At 36.8% G+C, this 25,176-nt stretch overlaps 1 protein-coding gene across 1 annotated transcript in view; it reads right to left on the bottom strand.

The window, feature by feature from the left end:
* Nucleotides 1-250: 250 nt before the first annotated feature.
* The window catches only part of LOC101738869 (polypeptide N-acetylgalactosaminyltransferase 2), a 116,341-nt gene continuing 91,415 nt past the window's right edge, over nt 251-25,176 (bottom strand). Inside the window, exons 6-10 of the mRNA XM_038014451.2 lie at nt 11,444-11,557; nt 9,244-9,422; nt 8,163-8,369; nt 6,876-7,048; nt 251-5,927 (exon numbers count right to left, since the gene is read on the bottom strand). Of these exons, the coding sequence (XP_037870379.1) occupies nt 5,653-5,927; nt 6,876-7,048; nt 8,163-8,369; nt 9,244-9,422; nt 11,444-11,557 (948 nt within the window). The 3' untranslated portion in view covers nt 251-5,652. The remainder of the gene's footprint in view (nt 5,928-6,875; nt 7,049-8,162; nt 8,370-9,243; nt 9,423-11,443; nt 11,558-25,176) is intronic.

Raw genomic sequence — 25,176 nt, forward strand, 5'->3', positions numbered from 1 at the left:
TTAGTATGTACATACAATACAGAGTTTGACCTCTTTTTTCAATAAAAGTGACGGAATTCACGTTGTAATGTTTACGGGTTTGATATACCCCCTTAACACCAGATAAGCCGTGAGCTTGTTGGCCGGTCCAAGTAATAAATAGTTTCTACCGAACATATTTCTGTCTACTCTATTACTTTTCTTCTTTTTTCCTTTTTATTCCTTCTTCTTTACTCTCTATTGGGGATAGTACAGAATAAAATGCGATCAATAATAATAAAAACGTCTTTTATTTAGGTATGCAGTATTCGTTATCGCTTATTCAAATAAGATCACACAATTTTCTTATAAAAGAAACAAAAAAAAATTTGACTAGGAAGTCAATACGCCACTTAATGTAAAGAAATGTATTATCGAATAACACCAGACATAAAACTTTGATAAAAAAAATTTAATACAATAGTCAACTATAGTAGAATTATTTTGTCCGTGCAGTTTGGGTCATAAAACATAGCCCGGCTAGGGCGGTGAGCATGTTGCGCGGGCGCAACGCCATTATCGATAAAAACAAATGAGTCATCGAAAGCAGATACACGGCGGCGGGGTGGTATACGAAGGGTGGTGAGACATTGATAAGTTAAGAGTCATTTGTACTTACCTGCAAATTATAGTACATTATGTCGAAGAGAAATGTGTTTTTATGCATTCGTTTTCTGAATTTTTTTAGTAACACAATGGCTACTCCTTTGTTTTGTATCAAAACGGCAGAATTTATTCAAAATAATATTTAAACGTGTTGTTATCAACAATGTGTTAAAAATTTTCACTGAAATAAGAATAGATCCCGAAAAGTTACAAAGTGTTAATTTCTGCCGTTCTCGTTAACTTGCTGCGGCGATATGTGGTTTAAGTGTTCGATTAGTGATATTTTCTTTCATTTTTATCACTAACCCACAAAATGAAAAAACTAAATACGCTATCGATAACGCTTATCGACAAAACAATAATGCGCATCACTATGCCCGTCCATAAGGCTCGTGAGTGGAAGAGAGAGCGAAATATTAGCTTCACCGCTCCGATTTTTTATGATCCAAACTGCACGGACAAAATAATTCTACTATAATCATCTACATGATCTGTTCGTCTATAATTTCGATAAGTTATAATTTTACGATATTTTTTTTCCGGAAAACTTTAAATTGCATCATCCCCTAAAACACTTCTAAGATATGAATTATACAACTACTAAATTTACAAAATGTTAAATTCAACAGTTTAGTTTACTATTATATACTTAATATTTGCTAAGTGCGAGTCTAAGTGTGTTTTATGGAAAGATCCAGAGAGAATTTTAACTTCTTCAATTAGGCTGGGGCCGAAATTAACTCTTCTTTCCCATAGCTGTGATAGTCCTTGCTCAAACGTGGTTTGAAAGGAGTCACAGCGTGATAGTAGGATCTGGCATTGCCGATATGCGTTAACCTCGGTGACCGGTTACAAGATAAGCCCTGAACTCTTTTGCGTCTATAGGCAATGAAAGATAGAAACCGACAATTGTACCAGAGTTATTTTTTTTTTATGAAGCGCGCATTATAGTTAATAATATGCTAGAACACTACGATAAGCATTTGGCTTTGCCGGTGGCGTTGCTGATGTCCTTGAGCGATGGTGATCCCTCATCATCCGTATGCTCGTTTGCCCACAAGGGCAATAAATATTTAGAACTTGATCTTATATAATGTTCACCTAGAACAAGTCACGTACGTAAATCTCATTAGGCTTAATAAGATAAAAATTAAAATCTACCCACTTGTTTTATGAAGTGCACAAAACTCAGGATAAAGTTTAAAAGTTAAGTCCTTATTAACAACATAAAAAAGCAGTCTCTTATTTTAGTTCATTACAAAACAATTAAGAAGGAATGTATTAGCTTAAAAAAATAGTACCTTAGGTTTTCATTAGAAATTACATTCACTCCACAAAAGAGTTTAGTAAAATATCTGTATTACAAATAAATACGTGTATTTTATTAAGCAAATTGTGTAGTAAAAGGTGCGCTAATGCGCATTTTCGTAAAAGTAAGGCTACTTTTTGGCCTAAGATAATTTGAGGGACTGGCAAGATTCTAAATTGGAACTCAATTACATTATTTTTGTCTAGTTTGGGCATAAGATATTAGAAAAGATGAACAGATATTTTTGAAATGTTTGCAGTAATCTGAAGTAATAATAATATGTATATACTTGATACATGTTCACGAACAGAAAAAAAGCAGTTTCTAGTTTGAGTCTGATGTGGTGAAGAAATTTGAAAAACCAGGTAACTATTCTAATAACGTTTTTGATGTAAAAGCAACAATAAAACAAGAAATAAACATAAATATAAAAATAAAAATAAAAACTTAAGAACGTAAACATTTGTATAAAAATAAAATATTGCTACAAAATAACGAGTATTAAAATAATATCTATACATTACTAAAAGTATACACGAACTGAGATTTACATAACATTTTCCGCTAAAATCTAATTACGTTATAATTTTGTGATGCATCAGTTTGTACTCTAAGGTAAATGAGGATTCTAATGTCTACCACTGGTTTGTGTAAGCTAAGTACGTATATAAAGTAACACTCGTAGCTAAAGACGTTGCCTCGAACCCTTTTGGATTTACAAAAACGTAGAAATAATATTGTAGACAGTCGATACTTTTTGAAGTGAAACTTCTTTAGGTGCGTTGAGGGTAAAATTTAACTCGCGTTCAGAGTAAAATTTAACGGCTTGAGAGAAGAGATACAATTTAGGAAGAGCGAGAGTGAGAAAATAGACAGAGCGTCTCGCGAACCACTCGACCATGGAGAGAGGGAAAGGACAAAGCGAGCTAGGTCGTTTCTCTTATACACAACATTCGCTATTACTAGAGAAAATTGATTTAAGGATGAAAAATGAAGAAAACCACACATAGCGCTAAAGAAGTTTCACTTCTTTCACGCACGTTCGCCATTTTTTTTACAAACAGCGTTTTATTTTGTAAGAGGTATCCACGTCGCCTTCAAATTGCACAACCAAAATCAGCATCCAGTAATAATTTTTCTTATAGTGCAGTTTGAGTTTTTCAAATACATAATATATTTTAATATATTTCTATTTTCAGTATATTTCATCTCTGAGAACCACTCAATCTCACTACAGGATTTTAGTCAAAATTTCTAATTTGACAATTAATTGAGATTATTTTTAAAGTATCCTCGACGGAGACGAGGGTCGAGGAAATTTCGAGGTAACGCCTTAAGATGTAGTTTATAAACTGACATACACCATATGTATATTCGTAAGCTGTACCGAGTGCTTATATCATATTTATTGTAGCTTAATGTACTACTTACAGTTCAGCCACAAAAAATGGAAGATTTAGGAACAATACAAAATATTTGACAAATTTATTTGATTGAATGCGTCCGTCTTTTTTTTTTACTATATTTTTTAAAGGCGTCGGCCGTGAGGCGTCGTCCTAGGATAACACCACTCCTTTCTTCTGAGTGTCGTAAAGGCGACTCAAGGATCGACAGGAGGGTGGGAAAGCCGTTACCTAAATAATAAAATTGAGAAATTCGATATCACGTGTCGAGGTGTGTGACGACAGTATTCACATTGTGATACCCACGGGCTTCGGTAATAGCTTAACACCAGATGAGACTTGAGCTCGATCACATATCTACACAGTAAACAAAAAACTTTACGCTTGTTTTGTTTACACTACTAAAATTTTGCCAAAGACCAAAGTAAAAAATATTTACGTGCATTCTTTCTAACAATATTTGCAATAAGAGTCTTTAAAAAAGTCGAATGGATATCTCAAGCTTGCAAGCAGCGGCTTGGCTCTGCCCCTGGCATTGCTGACGTCCATGAGCGACGGTGACCACTTACCATCAGGTGGGCCGTATGCTCGTCTGCCTATAAAGGCAATAAAAAAAAAAACTAAACACTCGACAAACAACAAATAAGAGCTTTAGTTTGTTCTGAATTGATTAGTAAAAAGCACACGTAAAAACTTATTGTAAAATATGTATATAGAGCTACATAGGTACTATTACATTTATACATATTTGTATTTACATAAAATCCGCATTCCACTATCCCGGCACTTATCAATACTTAGGTTAATGGTAACAATAATTTCTCTAAGTGTCATCTAACGTATCGTCTTCTCGCATTAAAACGGTATAATCTCAAAACTTACTAATTTTACAGGAGAGTGTTTTAAAAGTTTAACATGTGATATTTTTAATGTTAATCATCTTTGCACATTGATACATTATCTGTCTTTTAAAGTAAGATAAATGATGTATTAATTTTGTTAATAGTAGTCTAAATATAGGTAAACTAATAAAAAAACTAAACGACGCTCTTTTGACAGTATTTATGAGAAAAATACTGGTGATACTAAATGATTCCGCATATTAACTTAATTTTGAATGTTTTTGGAAATTGTACACTGGTCGTCACGCAGTCCTTACGTGACCAGCAAAACTGTAAAAACGCCTTGAAAATGTTGAAAATTTACCAAAACTAAAACACGAGCTAAAACCGTAAAAGTGGTTCTCAATCACGTTTACGTCTTGTGAAAATTCTAGAACATCTTAAATTAGATTAGTTATTTCGATATGAAATTATTTTGTTTATAGTCAATAGAAATTTCTGAAGATTACATTCTAATGCAGACTAAAAATAGTTTTAAAATTTGTTTATCTCACAACTAAAATGGAATGTACAATTCTTAACGCTAAAAGTGTCTACTTAGTACGGTTTGTTCAAATCATAATTACTAGCAGTCTTTAACTGTCGCTTATGTTCAAGCCCCGTTCACGAATAGAATTGTAGCTATGTCATGCATCACATTACGATATTGTGATGTTATAAATGATTTATTCATATTTACTACCAGTTGAAAAAGAGCATATTATCATGAAATAAAAAATTCCATGAAAAATTAATTAATCGACACAAAAACCACGCTTGCGATTTCAATATGTTGTTGACTTTAAGAATGTTTTAAACTGATTTTGAATTCGAGACAAAAATATGTTTCACGTAATTATGATTCTCACAAACAAGAAATCAAAGGGCGCCTTCAAATTGTTTTAGATACGGCGCCTATTTATATTATACGATCTAAGAGCACCTATACAATAATTTTAAGTACGCGATATAAAAGTGTAAACACATAAATAGCAATTCATGTAGACAGTAGTTTTACAATAGAAATCCTTCCGTGAATTAATTGTTTTTAATATATATATTTGTTAATAATTACTTGTGGTACTACATCTCGATTAACCGGATTAATATGTTTTATAGATTTATTTTTTAATAGCCGAAATATTTAAAATTTCCCAACTATCACGTTAATGTTTTACGTTTTATTATTTCAAGATCACTAAGTACTTTTGTATGTGCTTAGACAATCATAGCTCTATCTTTTTTAAATATATTTATTGCTTATAACTCGATTTAACATTGTCCTATCTCATGTATTAACTGAAGCCTAAAACTAATTTGTAATAAATCATTCACGTCTATCCGAAAATCTGATTCCTAAATCTAATCTCCTACAAGTAACGTCATTCATTACACGTCAAATATAAAACCAATTAAATACTTGGATCAGTTGAGTTTAAAAGGTGAATTGCTGACTCGGTTTGTCTTCGTCGCATTGTTCTAGATGTAGATCAGTGCGTTCCGTGTCTAAGCACGCGTCCAGTTTCTCGTGTCTTATGAGTTGACCCTTCCGTGTCCAGAGCTGGGCGTCGTCCGAAGGGTCGCAGGGTGCTAATACTGCCGTGACACGATCCTCGTTGGACAAGGAGACGCAGAGACTGTGATGCCGGATGAGGCCGTTTTCGAAGAGCCACCCCTGATTGCCTCCCGTGTAATGGCAAGGATACATTCCTGTCGAACACAAATGAGGATTTTTTTAAATTTTTTATTGCTTAAATGGGTGGACGAGCTCACAGCCCATCTGGTCTTAAGTGGTTACTGGAGCCCATAGACGTCTACAACGTAAATGCGCCATCCACCTTGACATATAAGTTCTAAGCTGTCAGTATAGTTATAACGGCTGCCCCGCCCTTCAAACCGAAATGCACTACTGCTTCACGGCAGAAATAGACAGGGCGGTGGTACCTACCCGCGCGGACTCACCAGAGGTCCTCCCACCAGTAAAACACTCAGACTTTTGGCGACGGACCGTGAAGAGTGAGATGAGGACTGCTGACCTGGAGTGATGTCTAGGAGCAAGCGCAAGACAAGGTCAAGTGGAGACAACTTGTGAGGGCCCTATGTACCAGCGGGATACCCAAGGACTAAAACAACAACAACTGTTTGAACGTCGAATGTGACTAGTTGAATGTGAATCTCATTATTGCTTAGTATAAAGTTTATTGGAGTAAATTGGTCACCAGAGAGCATAGGCATTAACAAAGTAATTTCCGTCATTCACTTAGAGACATGAGTTCTAAGGTCTCAGTTTTAACAGTAAAACGGTTGCCCCACCCTTCAAACTGAAACACGTATTAACTTATTCATGGTAGAAACAGGCACGGTGGTGGTATCTACCTATGTGGGCCAACAAAACGCCCTACCACCAGTAATTACGCAAATAATTTTTTTTGCGGGTTCGATTTTTATTACACGATGTTATTATTCCTTCACCGTGGAAGTCATTCGTGGACATTAGTTAAGCACGTATTTCCTAAAAAAATTGGTGCCTGTTAGCGAGATTCGAACACCGGCACATCGCATTGCTCGATACGAATGCACCGTCTTATCCTTTAGGTCACGATTACGTCAAACGAATCTAAAATAATAGTTTTGAAAGTTGTTAGTAGAGTACATTACCTATTGTCCCGTCGACCAGATGTCCCATGGTGTCTAGGCATCTTATTCCTTGTTTTATAGGATGGGGTCCCCCTAATTGGGCTGGTATTTTGAGTTCAGGGTACACGTGTTGTAAGTACCAACGAAACGGCTTGCAGTGTAGTTTGTCGCGTAAAGTGACGCGCTCGGATATGCTACGACAATTGATTGAGATTATGAATATATAGGGTTTTATTTGGCAAGTTAAAAAATATTTAAATTTAAAAAAATAAAAGTGTTTTTTTTAAATCAATTTTTAAGTGTGAAACTTTTGAGTATTGTTTTAATAAAAGGGACAAGAACAATTCAAATAGTTTGCTCGACTTAGGGGTTCCATTTTCATTTTCTTGTTTATTCATTATAATCACAATGTTTACTATAGCAATGAGCCAAGGTACTTACAGTCTACCTAAGTTAAGCAATTGTCTGGGTTTATTTATTTATTTGCTTAGTAACAAAGTGATCATCAATACAAAACATTGACAAATTTACAATAAGCACCTGACAGATGTCACCTCAATTATAGATGAAATCGACAGTGCAATACTTGACAACATCTTGAAATTAGAAAAGTAAGAATAATTGAATAAAAATAAAATGAATAATTTTAATAAATATGAAATCCAGAATAATACTTTTTAACTAAGTAACAGTTCGAAAATAACACATCAGGTGCCATTGTGCTATTATGTACCTTGAGACATGAGGTCGAAGTCTCAATTGTATTGTATAACGGTTGTCCCACCCTTCAAACTAGTACGAATTACTGCTTCGCGATAGGAATCGGTAGGACTGTGAAGTCTACCCGTGCGGCCTTACAATATGCACTAGATTACACACTTTTATAAATGTTGTGTGTTTGATTCTCATTATACGATATTATACTTTTTTATTTATTGTTTAGATGGGTAGACGAGCTCACAGCGCACCTGTTGTTAAGTGGTTACCGGAGCCCATAGACATCTACAACGTAAATGCGCCACCCACCTTGAGATATAAGTTCCAAGATCTCAGTATAGTTACAACGGCTGCCCCACCCTTCAAAACGAAATGCATTACTGCTTTACGGCAGAAATAGGCGGGGTGCTGGTACCTACCCGTGCGGACTCACAAGAAGTCCTACTACCACTAAATCCTTCATTGTTGCAGGCATTCATGAACTTGCTTTTGCATAAAGTATTTACACAGCTACAGTAATCGTCGTATCGCACGATACGAGTAAAAATGGTACCTTATATTTTAGGAGACGTTGAGGGATTAAAGACTTACTCTCCAAAGTCGACTTGCTTCGCGAGTGGTTGAGATCTATAGTATAGTTCTTTGTAATCGTCCATCCAGACTTCGGCCGCCCTTCTGGTATTCCTCGCGAATACCGCCCCGGAGCCGCCGGGGAATGTATACGGATGGCGTTTCCTGAAGACATGACCCACACGGGAACAAGGCACGATTTCGAGGGAGCCTCCGCATTGCCAAACTCTGTAATGAAAATATAAAAAAACTTGAACGCGCTATTATTTGAGCGTAGACGTGCAGATGACAGTAGACTTGATATTATAAGCTTTTATCAGTGACATGAGTTTTAAAGTCTTAGTTTTTAAGTATAACAATTGCCCCATATCATTTTTGCTTTATTATAGAAATAGCTTCCCGACCATGCGGACCGAATGGAAACCAGTCGACGTCGCCCAAAATACGTAATTTCGGATCCCGATCCACTAACGGTGCTTTTAGGTACCTCAAGCACCGGTTATCGTTCTCGTCGAACCTATCGCTTCTGACGAAGGGCTCGACGAGTAAATGAACCCACAGAGCACAGCCCACTGAGTTTCTCGCCGGATTTTCTCAGTGGGTCGCGTTTCCGATCCGGTGGTAGATTCTGCGAAGCACGGCTCTTGCTAAGGTTCGTGTTAGCAACGTCGTCAGGTTTGAGCCTTGTGAGCTCACCTACTAATTCGGCGAATTTAGAATAACCCCTGGAGCTTACTAGAATAGGCAGGAAAAAAAACAGATATAGACCGGGTGATGTTACTTAATCGTGCGAGCTCAAAAGATGTTCTACCACCAGGAATTATGCAAATAATCATTTTTATGGGTTTGATTTTTATTACACCATTTTATTTCTTCACTGTGGAAGTGGTCGTGAACATATGTTAAGTACGTATTTCCTTAGAAAATGCGGTGCCTGCTCACAGGATTTGAACACATTTGAGCACATCCGCAACTCGTGATTCGAATGCATCAGGCGTTTTATCCTTTAGGCCACGATTACTTTGTCACTTACTAAGTTTTCGCGCAATCCCTATTTGGGACGGTTCTAGAAGGAATCTGTTTCTATCAATAACAAGATTACCTGAATGAAATTTCCAAGTTCTCTCCTCCCCACACGTCCATTTTCATATCGTATTTCCCGAGTTTGTTGAAGTAAAGTCGGTCCATGCTGAATAGTCCACCAGCTATCATAGGGGTCCTGATTACTTGAGTGGGATCAGTGAGACGGGCGCTACGTTCCGTATGCGATAAGTATTCCCACTGCAAGAAATTTCCATCATGTTAAACAATCAATCAGGTGACTATGAAGAAAAATAAAAAGTGGATTTTGAATTGAATAAAAAAAAAACATGTGTGCAATTCACATGTGGTAGAAGAAGAAGTGAAGACTTTCGTATATATTACATAGATTTATTCAGAATGTATTATGTACGAATCTTAGGTACGAAGCAGAGCACAAAGAGAGCCAAGAATATAAGAAACACTGCATAATGCTTCCTATCTCATTTTCTCTCACGTTAAATCTTATCAATTTATGTGTCTGTCTCTTTTTACTGTCGCTTTTTAGTTTCATCGACTTTCGAATTACAACGATGATGTTAAAGAAGTTTTTACTTAAAAAATTTAGAGACACTAAAAGGGCCAAATGTAGTCTAGCTCCTGTTAGAGGCTACTAGAGTCAATAGACAACACAATGCGAGTGTCGCCGCCATCTTAAGACACGAATTGGAAGTTCCTATTGGGACCTCACTCTCCAGATTGGAACGTAACTGTGATTTGCGGTAGATTATGGTAATCTTCCAACCTTGCTAAAAATACTTCTAAGCTCTAGGAAAATTTGGTAGATGTTGTTAATAAGGGCAAAACTCTTTTTCCCCTAGCGAAAGAGTACTTCTTTTAGGAGGCTATAGTAGCAATAGCTAAAAGTAGCCCGATCGTGTTTTCTGATCCATATTATCCGTGTACGATCCCCTGATAAAGCGTAATGAAGACGTTCGAAGTGAGATGGAAATTCGACTTTATTGGCTGAAGCAAATAGCCTTCTGATGATTGTAATCAAATTTACAAACACATTAACGACGCACACTGGAAATAGGCACAATAAACTTATTGTGTTTAGCTGGTATTAGTTCAGTGCATGCTTAGCTTTTCAAAATTATTTGTGGCTTTAATTCTGCTAATACGCTTGGGATCAAATATGTATCTAAATATACGATCAAATGCCAAAAGTATCTATAATTTACGACAATTCAGATTAGTATCTACAGCTCGTGAAAGAAAAATAAATTACATTTAAAACGGAAAAACAATTCCGTTGTTTCAAGCCCTCGATAAAGAAAAACAAATATGTAATACAAGGTTTACAAAATTTAGTACAAAAAAATGCGTGGCTGTTCGCCTTGATCACTGTTGTTAATTGTACGGATCTGTTGACAAATGGTTGCATAATCTCATCTTAAACCATAACGAATCGACTATAAATTATCATATTAATATTTACGATCCATTGAGGTTAATGTTCATCGTTGAATTACTGTATACGTCTTTGGATTCGACGTATTATTTCAGATTTACCATTCTAATCATATCTTTAAGGAGAATACAGGAGGACATGTTTAATAAATTGCGTCACTAACCGATTTAAAATTAATACTGCCATTATTATAAAAGTTTTATAGCCACTCTAGTTATTTTTAATATTGTTTCCAAGGAGGAGGCACTATAAGCCCACTCGTCATTGCAACATGAATCTATTGCGATTTCCCAGGGGTGTTAGAGGTTTAAGCCCATATCCAGGTAATAATAACATGCCTGTTTTCTTTGGAAATATTTTCTGCACCTCATGGAATGTGCTCTTCCAGAATTGAGAAATATTTGCTTATATACAGTGGGATGTCTAGAGCTCAGTTTGTATGTGCGCCTTCGCAATCTATATGCGACCCGCGCTGGGTGATTGTCGGGTTAGTCCTGTATCCTTTGTATGGCTTTGACATGATTTTCCGGTTGTCTTTCCCTAGATCAATTTACTTTCAGTAAATCGCCAGAAACACAAATGACCTACATCAAATATTTATCACAAAATGACTCCTACAGAAGAATCTGGTCAGATCGAATCCGGATTCAGGGATATTAAAGTCCAAGTCACCTACTTAATTACAATTTTGGATACAGTTGTAGGCTTAGATATGTTGCCATTTTGGAACGTCGCTTGAGCTTAAATTTGCTCATTCAAACATTAATGAAATCAATATAGCACCGCAAGTAAAAGTTATCTGGTTCACCTTGAAGACTAAGTTCCAGTCAAAACCGCCTCGCAGGTCCGCCGACGCTCCGATGTATTGGAAGGTGTCCATGCTGATCACGTCTATAACTGGACACACGACGCGGGTTGGGTCCTGGAATATGAAACCGGTATTTTAGACCTGGCACTTGGTAGTCTATTATATTTTAGTAATATCATTTGCTAAGCACAGTTTTAGATACCATATTCACACTTTCATATATTCAGTACGGAGTCGCACACTTATAAAATAAGTATTTTTAAGGAATTTAAATAAAGAAGTTTTTTCCATCGCACAGATTGTTGAAGAGATCACGTAGCCTACTTGCACGAAATGATACATACTGGCCATTAATAAACGTTTGTTTTAAAAAACATGTCTGTCATTAATATTCTATTGTATTGATTTTAATATGAACGTAATGTCTTATAAAATTATAATGGTTGAATGTAAATAAAACAACAATATTATCTTACAGACCATTTTAATTATTATCACAGATTGACGTGTAGTTCTTAATCAAAAAAGGTATATTCACAATAAAATGAGGCTTATAAATTTATTATTTATTATTATTATTAATTATTATTCTTATATAAAATAAACGTAATTTTTAGTTTTGATCACTTAATTCGTGTTTCGAATATACAGTATTTATTAAAAGATCGTTGCCTAATATCGTGTTGGAGCATAACGAATCGACAATAAATTATCATAATAATATTTACGATCCATCATGTTTGAAGATCAAAAGATATTAAATCCACGGTGGGTGCTTCTCTATGGCTTGTAATCGCTGGGTGTTGCGATATTTTATGTCCAGACGAGAACTGCTTTGGGCATGAACCTACAGATAACGTGCCGCTCACCTTAAAATGTATGGATAAAGTTTCAACTGGGCATCGTAGATAGGAATGATTGATTCCCGATTCGCAAAATGCCTTGTCACTTGTATTTAAAATTGGAATTTGGAGGTATTAGATAAAACGCCAGGAGGCTGGATACGAATAATTTTACTACCCACATAGCAGTATATTGAAGTACCAATGTATTCTGGATTTGATAGCCCGCAAATCTGACCTATGTGCTTTTTTTTTGCTTTTGATGGGTGGACGAGCTAACATCCCACCTGGTGTTAAGTGGTTATTGGAGCCCATAGACATCTATGACGTAAATGAGCCATCCACCTTGAGATATAAGTTCTAAGGTCTCAAGTATAGTTACAAGGCTGCCCCACCCTTCAAGCCGAAACGCATTACTGCTTCACGGCAGAAATAGGTAGGGTGGTGGTACCTACCCGTGCGGCCTCACAAGACGTCCTACTACTAGTGCGAGTGCAAGCTGTCCATACCAATTTGAATTAACGTTTACGCGATCAAGAAATTAAAAAACTCTCTTTTTTTCCCTACCTATGCTGATAGCCTTGAGAGGCTATTTCAGCTTCACCCTAACGTGTAGGTGAGCTCACGGGGCTCAAACCGGAGTGTTGCTAACACTGGCTCTAGCAAGAACAGTGCTTCACAGAATCTACCACCGGATCTGAAACGCGACTCACTGAGAAGATCCGGCGAGAAACTCAGTGGGCAGTGTCTGTGGGTTAATTCGCTCTGTTATATATTTTTAATGTACCTAAAAATGCAATGTAAGGTGCACGACATAATGCAGCATAGTTAGGTTGCCGATAGATCACGCAGTTCAATTCTAACCGCGCTCCCGGTGACACTTGCCCCAATTAATTCCAATTGTTAATTTCAAATGTTTTAATTATTAGAATTAAATAAAGTTATTTTTTTTAAAAGCTTTTCTAATAAATCCTCGTAACAGCTCGTCGAGCTCTTTGTCGCAAGCGACGGGTTCGACGAGGACGATGACCGGATTACTCTCACCAAGCATACAATACATACATACGTTTGTAGTTCCATTAAGATGTTTAAAACAACGTACGCAGCTCTACAAGGATTGCCTTCACTAGTAAAAGTTTTAAGTGGAACATTGCGGAAACCTTATCGCCGACCGAACGAAATGTCAAGGCCGTTTAAAGAACTCGCTATTCGTGACCTGAATATGAGACTTTCAATAAAGAGAAGTCATTCTCAGTGGGTCGCGTTTCCGATCCGGTGCTAGATTCTGCGAAGCACTGCTCTTGCTAAGGCCAGTGTTAGCAACACTCCGGTTTGAGCCCCGTGAGCTCACCTACATGTTAGGGCGAAGCTGAAATAGCCTTAGTCCGCGCGGGTAGGTACCAGCACCCTGCCTATTTCTGCCGTGAAGCAGTAATGCGTTTCGGCTTGAAGGGTGGGGCAGCCGTTGTGACTATACTTGAGACCATAGAACTTATATCTCAAGATGGGTGGCGCATTTACGTGGGCTCCAGTAACACATAACACCAGGTGGACTGTAAGCTCGTCCGTCCACCCATCTAAGCAATAAAAAAGCCTCTCAAAGCTATCAGCATAGGTAAGAAAAAAAAATTGTTTTGAATGTTTCAGTGCATTTCAGAAGTGCATTGAAAAGGTTTGTTTGTCAATCGACACATTACTTAATTACACCCATGTATAATCACTTGACAGGTTAACTGGGCGATTCATTAGCGAAGAGCTTAAGTCGGTGTAAAATTTAAAATTTTGGCACATCATGCCTTTTATGTCGCAAGCATCCATTAAAGATGGAATACAAATTTTTCCCTTAAGGCGCTGAAATAACGATTGTATGCAAATCCTTCATTGATAAGGTATGAGGACGACATTTTATATCAGAAGCTACTACTAAGAGTATATATATAGGTATATAATATATATATTTTTTACCCCTCAGAGCGTAATAATCCGCATGAGCCAAGTTGGGCGCGGAAAGTTAGTACTTGTATAAGTCTATTTTTAAGCTATTGCATAGATTTTATCACGGGCCTTAAGCGCGGCTTGAGAGCGGAATCGTGAAATTCCGTAACGAAAAAAACCTTCCACCCCTCACTACGCCTACTACATAGCTCGCATTCAACACATTCACACGTTGCGATTGTTTAGTGTTTAAAGTAAGAAGTCTAAACACCGATTTATGTACTATCAAAATATGTGATATAATTTCGTGGGTAACACAACGATAGCGCGATTCAGCTTTTGCGTCTAGCGCCATCTATCGGCGACAAACGGAGTTGTAAAATAGAAAATTATGTCACATTACAATGGGTTGGGCGTGCCATGTTCTATCGCTTAGTCGAAGAATTTTATTACTACTCCTACTACTCATTCAGTGATTGGAGTGGAATTAAAAATAAACTAGCTAAATCGTTGATTCTGGACGAATGAGAGTTAGAACTAGCATCCAAAGGCGTGTCTCTATCCCATGTAGCGCCCTCTAGTGAGTGCGCGGTCAAAATGGAATACTCACAATGTAGCAGATTCATCGAAAGTTAGCCCACTGGGTTTCTCGCCGGATGTTATTTTATTGTTGTTTTAATATTAAATTATTATTGTCGATTTATAATTGTATAACTTGATAAAAAATGCTATGCAATAGCTTTACCGCGGCAGTCTCCGAGTGCCACACGTCTTTTTTTTTATTGCTTAGATTGGTGGACGAGCTCACAGCCCACCTGGTTTTAAGTGATTACTGGAGCCCATAGACATCTACGACGTAAATGCGCCGCCCACCTTGAGATATAAGTTTTAAGGTCTCAAGTATAGTTCAACGGCTGTCCCGTCCCACCTTTCAAACCGAAACGCATTACTTATAGGCGCGGTGGTGGTACCTACGCGGGCGGATTCACAAGAGGTCCTACCACCAGTAAAAAGTCTATATTTTTGTGTTCTCTAATGAGTGGGAATTACCGCTGTTCTCATGATTATGCTATATAAATAAAACATGTTTTATTTTGATCGATTACAACATAATATGGTCAGTTAATTGCTTCATAATTAATCGTAAAAAGGCTTGTGAATTTCGATACCAGTCATTTTAGTCGAATGAAGGTCAGACGTGTAACTCATTACTGCTAGATTAGCTCGGGTTGGGTCGTGCCCAAAGAAATGATCGGATCATCTCCATGTTAACTTAATTTGTCGTCTATTACATACTGTAAGTAAAAGTGGTATGTTAGTAAATAAAAAACGTGTTGTAATTTTCTTGTTACCAATAAATAGATTATATGCTACGTAAGATTTTTAAACAATTCCAAGGTTCATTTAAATTTTAAAATCATCTATATATTAATTCGTGAAGCAAAAACGTTGTATCCCTTTTTACGAAAATTGCACGGACGGAGGAGAATGAAATTTCCCACACTTATAGAGATTATAGAGAAGAAGTGCACAATGCTAATATTTTTTTAAAATAATGCGTAAAAGATACATTAAATCAATAAAGAAAACATTATACACACTACATACCGTGTATTTGACGCACACACGCATGCATACTATTTATTGTCAAACTTTGGTTCTTGATGTCTGTTGTCAAATTGAGATTAAATATTGTTTGTCTTTGTTAATATTTTTTATAGTGTAGTCTTGGCGAAATTTGTTGTTATAGAAGTATAAAATACAATCATAATAGTGTACAAACTGACAATTCCAATTAATTATAGTCGAATTTCGACTACTGCGGGACCTCTAGTATTATTAAATCTATGAAAATGAATCGCAGAAAGACGAACTCAAATTCAACGGTTTAAATATAAACGATGTCAAAGGGAATTGAAAGCGATTTGCTATAAATTCCGCTCGAAGCAATTTCAAGCGTAATTTAACGTGTTTATTAGTTTGCGCCATCGTTTCGGACATTAGGGCCGTCTTATACTTAACGCTATAGCTACTTTATAGCTAGACTCGTGTACGTGCATTACCGAGGATTGTATAACGGACGCTGAATAATAATCCAAATGTTGCTGCTGATCGTTTCAAAAACAAAATGCGAGTAACAATTATATCGAACATAAATTTAAGGTGATTGTAAAGTGTAGCTTTAATTATAATTCAGTATTTAATTGTTAAATTATGATTGTGTTTTCTATGCAGCAAAGAGTGTATAAAGAGTTTATAAATATCTTTTCATTATTGCCTTATCATACTCTTCTGAAAGATGAAATTCTTCAATATGTTGAATTAGCAGATCACAAGATGATTTTGCTTCAACAACGAAGTACTGCTCTTGCTAGGGCAGATTTTAGCAGTCTAATGGGCTGACCGTGATATCACCTAGACGTTCGATGAAGCTAGCATAGCCCCACGAGATTACTAGCAATAGTTAAGCAAGTGGTTCTATTATAAGCTCTGGGATGATGTTCCTTGTATGGTGTTTCCTGAGTGACATATCTTCAAAATAGGTTTGGTTTCTCTGCCCCTGGCATTGCTCTATCATGAGCAAAGGTGATTTATCATCGCCCGGTGTGAAAAAAATACTATTAATTTTCTTTTTGTTTCAATAATACATGTACTTCACGTCTCTGATCATATTAAATTTAGAAATAATGTTTTAGATTAATTATTTTGAATTATCATACGTTTTAGTGCATATATAAACAATATGTGTAAGTAATATTTGTACGACCAGTCATTGAAACTGTAGCTGTTTTTGGCGATCAGAGAATATACTAGAAGGTAAGATCGGTGGAACGAACTATATGTTTTTGTTTGTATGATTAACAAAACTGAAATATAGCTTTTCTTTAGTATAGCGTTGATAGTGGTATACAAGGTCAATGACCTTGAACGTGTTCATATTTTTAGGTGGTAAAAATTTCATCTATACTAATATTATAAAGAGGAAAGATTTGTTTGTTTGTTTGTTTCGAATAGGCTCCGAAACTACTGGACCGATTTGAAAAATTCTTTTTCCATTAGAAGCCGACATTGTCCCTGATGAACATAGGCTACTTTTTAAAAAAAAAAAAATATTTTATTTTTTTGGTTTCATGTGTGTTTTAATGTTTCCGAAGCGAAGCGAGGGCGGGTCGCTGTATTAAATATACAATGGTTTTCTGTAGTACCTTAATTAAAAAACGGAATTATTTTAAGGATATTATTTTTGTATGTCCGCCTGTATTTCAACTCTATTAAGGCGCTGTGTACATATACATATCGTCTTTTTGCATTAAAAGTGTACAATTTCCAAAAATATTCGAAATTGAGTTAATATGCGGAATCATTTGGTATCACCAGTATTTTTCTCATAAATACTGTCAAAAGAGCGTAGTTACGTTTTAGTTTATTTTTAACCTAACAGCTCAAGAGCAGCTGCTTCGCGAATGAATCTACTACCGGATCGGAATCGCGACCCGCTGAGAAGATCCGGCGAGAAACTCAGCGAGCTGATTCATGGGTTAGGTTGCACGGCGAACTCTTTGTCGAGTTCGACGAGTACGGTTACCGGGGTCCCTAAGCCTGCTCCTAGTGTTAGAGCTAAAGGCGTCTAATGCAAAGGTTATTGGATCTGATGGATCCGTAAGGACGTGTCTAGGGCGTCGACGGTGAATGGCTCCTGCGTGATCAGGATTCGGGGAGTAGTCAACGGCAGCAACGATAAGGCGATTATCATGACGCATAGCCTTATCGAAGTACCGTTCCGACGCTGACTTCATGTATTTCTGGATAGATTCGAGGCCCAGGTCGTCGTGTAGGTCAACGCTCCTCACGAACCACGGAGCTCCGACGGCTAACCTGCAAAAGCGGGATTGTAGGGATTGGAGGGTGTCTATGTGTGTGCGGGCCGCGTGAGCGAACACCACACTCGCGTAAGTCATGACGGGCCTTATGCAAGTTTTGTAAAGTGTCACCTTGTTCCGAAGGGACATTTTACTCCGCTTACAGATCATGGGTTTAATTTACCTATGTCTTGACTACTACTTATATAACTTTATAATACATAATTTTACTACACAAATAATACATAATACATAATTTTATCTCACTTTAAAAGACAGATAATGTAACAGGCAAAAAATAAAAAATAAATGTTGCAAAGATTATTAATATTAAAAATATCACATGTTAATAAACCTTTAAAACGCTCTCCCGTAAAATTAGTAAGTTTTGAGATTAGACAGTTTTAATGCGAGAAGACGATATGTATGTACGAGTATATGAAATAAATAGTTTATCTTATAGACCGCATTATAATGTTGAAATGTATTAATGTACATAACTGAACCGCTTCGATTACGACGAAGAGTTCGACGAGCGAACTAATCCATAGACACAGCCCGCAGAGTTTCTCGCCGGATCTTCTCAGTAGGTCGCGATTCCGATCCGGTGGTAGATTTCGAATCACTGCTCTTGCTAGGGCTAGTGTTCGCAAATTCTTTCAGGTCGAGCCAGTGAACTCACCTACCCGTCCGGTCGTAGCTGGAATGGCCTCTTAGGCTGCTAGCGTATAGGTAGGATTAAAAAAAAACAACTATTACTGGTGGTAGGACATCTCGTGAGTCCAAATCAAATCAAATCAAATAAAAAAAAAATTCAACATAAATGAAAGTACATACTTGTTGAACGTACTACCGCCAATTCACAAAAACTAGCCTCCGTCTTGAGAAGAATTGGCAAGAAACTCAGCAGGCATGTCTTTTTTTTTTTAATATTGGATATTTTTTTAGATATTAGATAGTCCGCATGGGTAGGTACGCATGGGTAGGTACCGCCCTGCCTATTTCTGCCGTGAAGCAGTAATGCATTTCGGTTTGAAGGGTGGGGCAGCCGTTGTACTATACTGAGACATTAGATCTCATATTTCAAGATAAGTGGCGGCATTTACGTTGTAGATGTCTATGGGCTTCAGTAACCACTTAACATCAGGTGGGCCGTGAGCTCGTCCACATACCTATGCAATAAAAAATATATATAAATAGTATACCATTTAATAGTAATATACCTAATAATACTAATCAAATTGTATTACGAAATATAATATTCTGCTCGTTTATCATTTAGGTAAAATAAAAAGAATTTTCGATTTTATTTTTATTGCAAAATATTTTGGAATAGCTATTTTCGATAACTTGTGTGTGAAATCGAATACCGATTGGATCATCGTTGACATTGAACTGTTACATACTAGAATTAATGTCGCATCATATTAACATAGTCTAACAGGTTTTCCAGAGCGTCAGATTTTATTTCAGAATTATTATAATAATATTAGTTAAACGAACCATTGCTGTCTTTAGTGAGTAGAGATCTGCTTTTTTTTTTTAAAGTCGATTGAAAAATATACCGTTCGCATTGATAACTTCTGGAAAGTATTACAGAATTTTTTTATTGCTTAGATGGGTAGACGAGCTCACAGCCGATCTGGTGTTAAGTGGTTACTGGAGCCCATAGACATTAGACATGTGTAAGTAATGCGAGTGATATTACTCGGGTAATATTACTCTACGATGTAATGCAACATCACACATTACGCGAAGGAAACAAACATCACACTATCACCCAACATGTTTCTTTCTTTGTCGTGTAATACACGAACGGAACCGAGCGAGCGAGACAGACCGATCGACGCAAAATAAATGAGCAAGCGACACGGAATTATTCCTAGTGATTTTGAACCATATGTCCTGGCCGCTAGGTACATTTTTATACCTATGGTACGTCTGAATTTTAATATAGGTATTTGTGTTTATATTTTTCATGCGGCCAGCCGGTAGCTCCCCGCAAGTACTTACTTAATTTTTTATTCGCAACTTTTGTAAAATCGCTAGTCGCTCGTAATTGTTTAGTAATATTTCATATTAATTTTTGTGTTTGATTTGAATTACTTAAGCACTTGTTTGAAGATAGTTTTATTATTTGTTTTAATGCGTGTTTAATAAGTGAAAGAAATAACGGCGTCTAAATGAAAGTACAGTCCTCCTTGGATGCACTTTGAGGATATCGCGCCGAAACAATGCATCTACTGCTCTCGTATATTAACATTATTGTCGAGCTCAATTTGCAGTCTAAGTCGCCATATGAAATCCGTTCATCCCACAATAAATTATATTAAGTAAAAAATAAAATTATTATATTATTAAGTAAGTCAATCTGTCAAGTAATATAACAGTGTATTACAATTGTAATGACACACCCGAATCATTACCTAAGTGATGTGTTTATACACATCACTTAGGTAATGATTGATGAAAACATTACACATCACTCTTAACATTACTCGGTGCGTTCAATAGATACTGTGACGACGAATACATTGTATCTATACACCCGAATCATTACCTAAGTGATGTGTTTATACACATCACTTTGAACGCACCGAGTAATGTTAAGAGTGATGTGTAATGTTTTCGAGTAATATCACCTATCTGTAAAAGTGATGTCATATCACATTACATTGGGAAGTGATGTTTTGCGCAAGTCTAATAGACATCTACAATGTAAATGCGCCACCCACCTTGAGATATAAGTTCTAAGGTCTCAAGTATATTTACAACGGCTTCCCCACCCTTCAAACCGAAACGCATTTAGAACCTATGGCCTTAACTTATTTATTTCATCATTAGTGATGCTCTATCCTTAACATCGTTTTCCTTCACAAACTCTCGAAGCTCTCACTCCTATGGCATATTCTGGGGTAGGGCGCATTCTATTTCATTATCGGTAAATGTCGCCCAAAATCCATTATACAAACTTACATACGTTTTATTACTTCACATGTCTGGCTGGTGGGTCACAGCCCACTGAGTTTCTCGCCGGATCTTCTCAGTGGGTTGCGATTCCGATATAATGGTAATTGTGCAAAGCACTGCTCTCATACCCGATCCTGTAGACCGAATGGTAAACACGTCATTACGAATCCTCCTGATCCATTAACGGTGCTTTTAGGTATCACAAGCACCGGTAGCCGTCCTCGTCGAGCCCGTCGCTTGCGACGAAGGGCGCAACGAGTGAATTAGCCCACAGACACAGCCCACTGAATTTCTCGCCGGATCTTCTCAGTGGGTCGCGTTTCCGATCCGGTGCTAGATTTTGCGAAGGACTGCTCTTGTTAGGGCCATTGTTAGCAGCACTCCCGGTTTCACTCACGGGAACTCCCGGTTTCGCTCACCTACACGTCAAGGAGAAGCTGAAATAGCCTCTCAAGGCTATCAGCATAGGCAGGAAAAAAAGCACTGCTCTTGCTAGGGCCAGTGTTAGCACGCTCTCTCAGGTTGAGCTCCGTTAGTTCACCTACTAGACATAGCGTAGCTGCAATAGCCCTTAGGCTATCACCAAATAGGTAGAAAAAGAACAAACATTCGCAGCCTTTCAGACGCGAATATGGATGAATTAAAAACATCTGAGCGTATCTGAAGCTACTTCGTATTACGAAAGGAGATTGTAAAATGATGATCTTGTATAACGAACCGTATTGCATTATTTTTGTACTAAGGTTTTTTGTTACATTCATACATGCAATTTTACAATAACATACCGTTCTAATATCACCTATGACAAAACGGAGACTTTTATATTGTTAAAATAATGTTTATTAAATTAGAATAAAATACGTATGTTTATTAGCAATAAATGAGTTCGTTCTATTTTGATTAGAATCATTAATAGATTGAGATGAAACTTTATTGACACTTGAGTCAATGTCATAAGTCTAAAATATTAAGTGTATCATTTATGGTCATAAACATCATCCAAATAAAAAGGGTTTTTTTTTTGTTTTTTTTCATTGCTCAGATGTGTGGATGAGCTCACAGCCCACCTGGTGTTAAGGGGTTACTATCTACGTTATGCGCCACCCACTTACCCACCTTGAGATATAAGTTCTAAGGTCTCAGTATAGTTACGTACTACAAATAATGCAACAACAAATATACCATACAATAACATACACTAGTAAGGGGTCTAAAGTAGCCTTAAAATAATTGTTCATAAGCTGATCGCCCAGGATAAGCCTCTCATAACTACCCGTAAGTAAAAGTTGTTAAATGCCTTCATCAGAAAATGAGCAGCAGTGTTGTTTGAGATCTATACCAAAGTAATGTGATCGCATTTCCTGGTATTGTGAGCCTCAATGAAAACGTCCCGCTATTTTGTATATTTCTGCCGCGAAGCAATCGCGCATTGAAACGACTTAGTTGAGGCTTGTATGTATGTATATGTTACGGTAAATGTACACTCTTGGGAAATGTACACTTTTACCGGTAAATATGCAAACTTTTTTTATTATTTTTTTATTGCTTAGATGTGTGGACGAGCTCACAGCCCACCTGGTGTTAAGTGGTTACTGGAGCCCATAGACATCTACAACGTAAATGCGCCACACACCTTGAGATATAAGTTATAAGGTCTCACTATAGTTACATTTGCCAAAAAGTTAGGTATATGTGAACTGAATATAATGTATATGTACATTTCCCGGGAAATGTGTACTCTTACCTTCATGCTTTAAGAAAAGTTACAGTAAATACAAATAAATGAATAATGTTGTTGCAGTAAAAAAATATATATTTAAATAAACATAATACAAAAGGCTTTAATAACGAAAATTATTTTAATTAAAAAATGTAAATGACAAACAAAACATACTTTTCTTTGCATATTATATAATATGTTGCAGGTTAGGTTAGGTTGCAGTGGTGCGCATGCGCATGCGCACCTCATTAATAGCAATTGCGATTTCGTATTTTGTATACCATACTCACATTTACCAAAACGACATGGTCATTGTGAATTCAATGTACGTTTCCCTTCTTTGAAATTGTAAATGTTAGTTGAATGCACATTACCCAAACGAGGAGGCAAATGTGCACATTTACCGGAAAATGTGTACATTTGCCGCAATATCTACTTTTACCGTAACATATAATATATACTAAGGTGGACGGCGACATTGTACTGTGACCTCTGATGAACCCTTAATACGGTGAGCTAAGCTTTTAGTGCAATAAAAACTCTGTAAGAGTGTAACCTCGGTAGCCCGTAATTATCAGTTATCACGTGATCTGCAACACGACTGTCGGAGTACCTGTGTGCTTAGTGCGAGTTTTTTAAAGTTCTCGATAGCGTAAAAGTTAGCTCATATTTGTATGGATTTGGATCGTTTGCCTACGTTTGCCGCTAGGGGCGCTGTTTTAACTGCATACAAAATTGGGCTAACTTTTACGCTATCGAGAACGTTAAAAAACTCGCACTAAGCACACGAGAGCATAGAAGTTGTCTAAGTCGATGCCACCGAATGGCGTGTGCAATGCGACGTGAACGGACCCATAGTCCTTGCACAACGTGAAGCGTCTTCCGTTCACTTTGATTGAGCAATTTTTCTATAGTACAAGTCACAAGAATTGTGAAATTCGATTTTTTTCATTTACAATTAGAGCATGTAAAGTCTATAGATTTAGTCGGGCATCGGACCTACTGTATAGTTAGTAAGCAGTGTTTTATTGCTTACGTCCATGACGGTTCGTCTGTTGAGGCAATAAAAAAATAGAAAAAAAAATTGTTATTGAGTTATTATCAATAACAAATTTGAACATAGACATGAGTATGAATAGCCCCTTTGATTGCCTTACTTTACCGCCTTCCGTCTCGGGGTCTCAATTGTAGAAATGTTATTCTGGCACACATGATCACTTCGTCATACTTTAAGAAAATAGCATATTATACGAATCTATACTTCTATACTACTATTATAAAGAGGAAAGATTTGTTTGTTTGTTTGTTTCGAATAGGCTCCGAAACTACTGGACCGATTTGAAAAATTATTTTTCCATTAGAAGCCGACATTGTCCCTGATGAACATAGGCTACTTTTTTTTAAATTTTTTTTATTTTATTTTTTTGGTTTCATGTGTGTTTTAATGTTTCCGAAGCGAAGCGAGAGCGGGTCACTAGTAAAAAAATAAAGAAGGATGGCAACAGTCGTGTGACGCCCCTGACACGAGAATCAGTATTATGCTAATGGTGGTATCGCGTATTTGTGATGTCACACCTGAAACTACCATGGATTTCACATCGGTCACAGTTATGCTACGATAGCTTCCACGTATCCCGTCCGAGCGTAGCTGGAATAGTCTCTTAGGTGACTAGCGAATAGGTCGGAAAAATAATAATTACGTGCTAACAAAAAATACCGTTATTAGAAGCAACATTTTCGATAATCACTATGAAAATTCTGAACTATTTTAAAATCGGAAACTGAAAAAGTCATTGAGTGTCTGTCACCTTTAAATATTTTTCAGAGGCGAAGTGTGAATTTTTTAATTGAAAAAAAAACCGTTTTAATGTGTCAAATGAAAAGAAAAGAAAACCAGTACGTAAGTATTTCATGAATTTAAAACAAGAAGGTTGTGGTTTCGAGAATCGCTCGTCGCGCTTGTCTTGCACCAGCCCCCAATATGTAGTGCACTTCAAGTTGAGTCAAGTGGGGCTCGGGTTGCAATAATGCAAAGTATTTTTATTGCGATGCCGTAACAGTTTCCGGTCGAGCGATTCTGTAAGCAGCCTTGAAATAATGCGATTTCCTACTGACCGAACTGAATGAAGTAGACAAGTTGACACGTTTTTTCTAACATTAAACATATATATTTCGGATTTTATCAGCTGATGTATTCATTAATCTAAATTGAATTGATGAATTGCTGTTCATTAGACTCACTAAACTCGAGAACGGCTGGACCGATTTGGCTAATTTTGGTCTTGAATTATTTGTGGAAGTCCAGAGAAGGTTTAAAAGGTAAATAAATATGAAAATGCTCTCCCCCCTCCCGTCGGACGGATTCCTTTTGTTTGTTTTACACAAAAGTTTAGGTCTTTTATTTAT

This window comes from Bombyx mori, chromosome 12, assembly GCF_030269925.1.
Source record: "Bombyx mori chromosome 12, ASM3026992v2".
In the NCBI taxonomy this organism is placed as follows: Eukaryota; Metazoa; Arthropoda; class Insecta; order Lepidoptera; family Bombycidae; genus Bombyx; species Bombyx mori.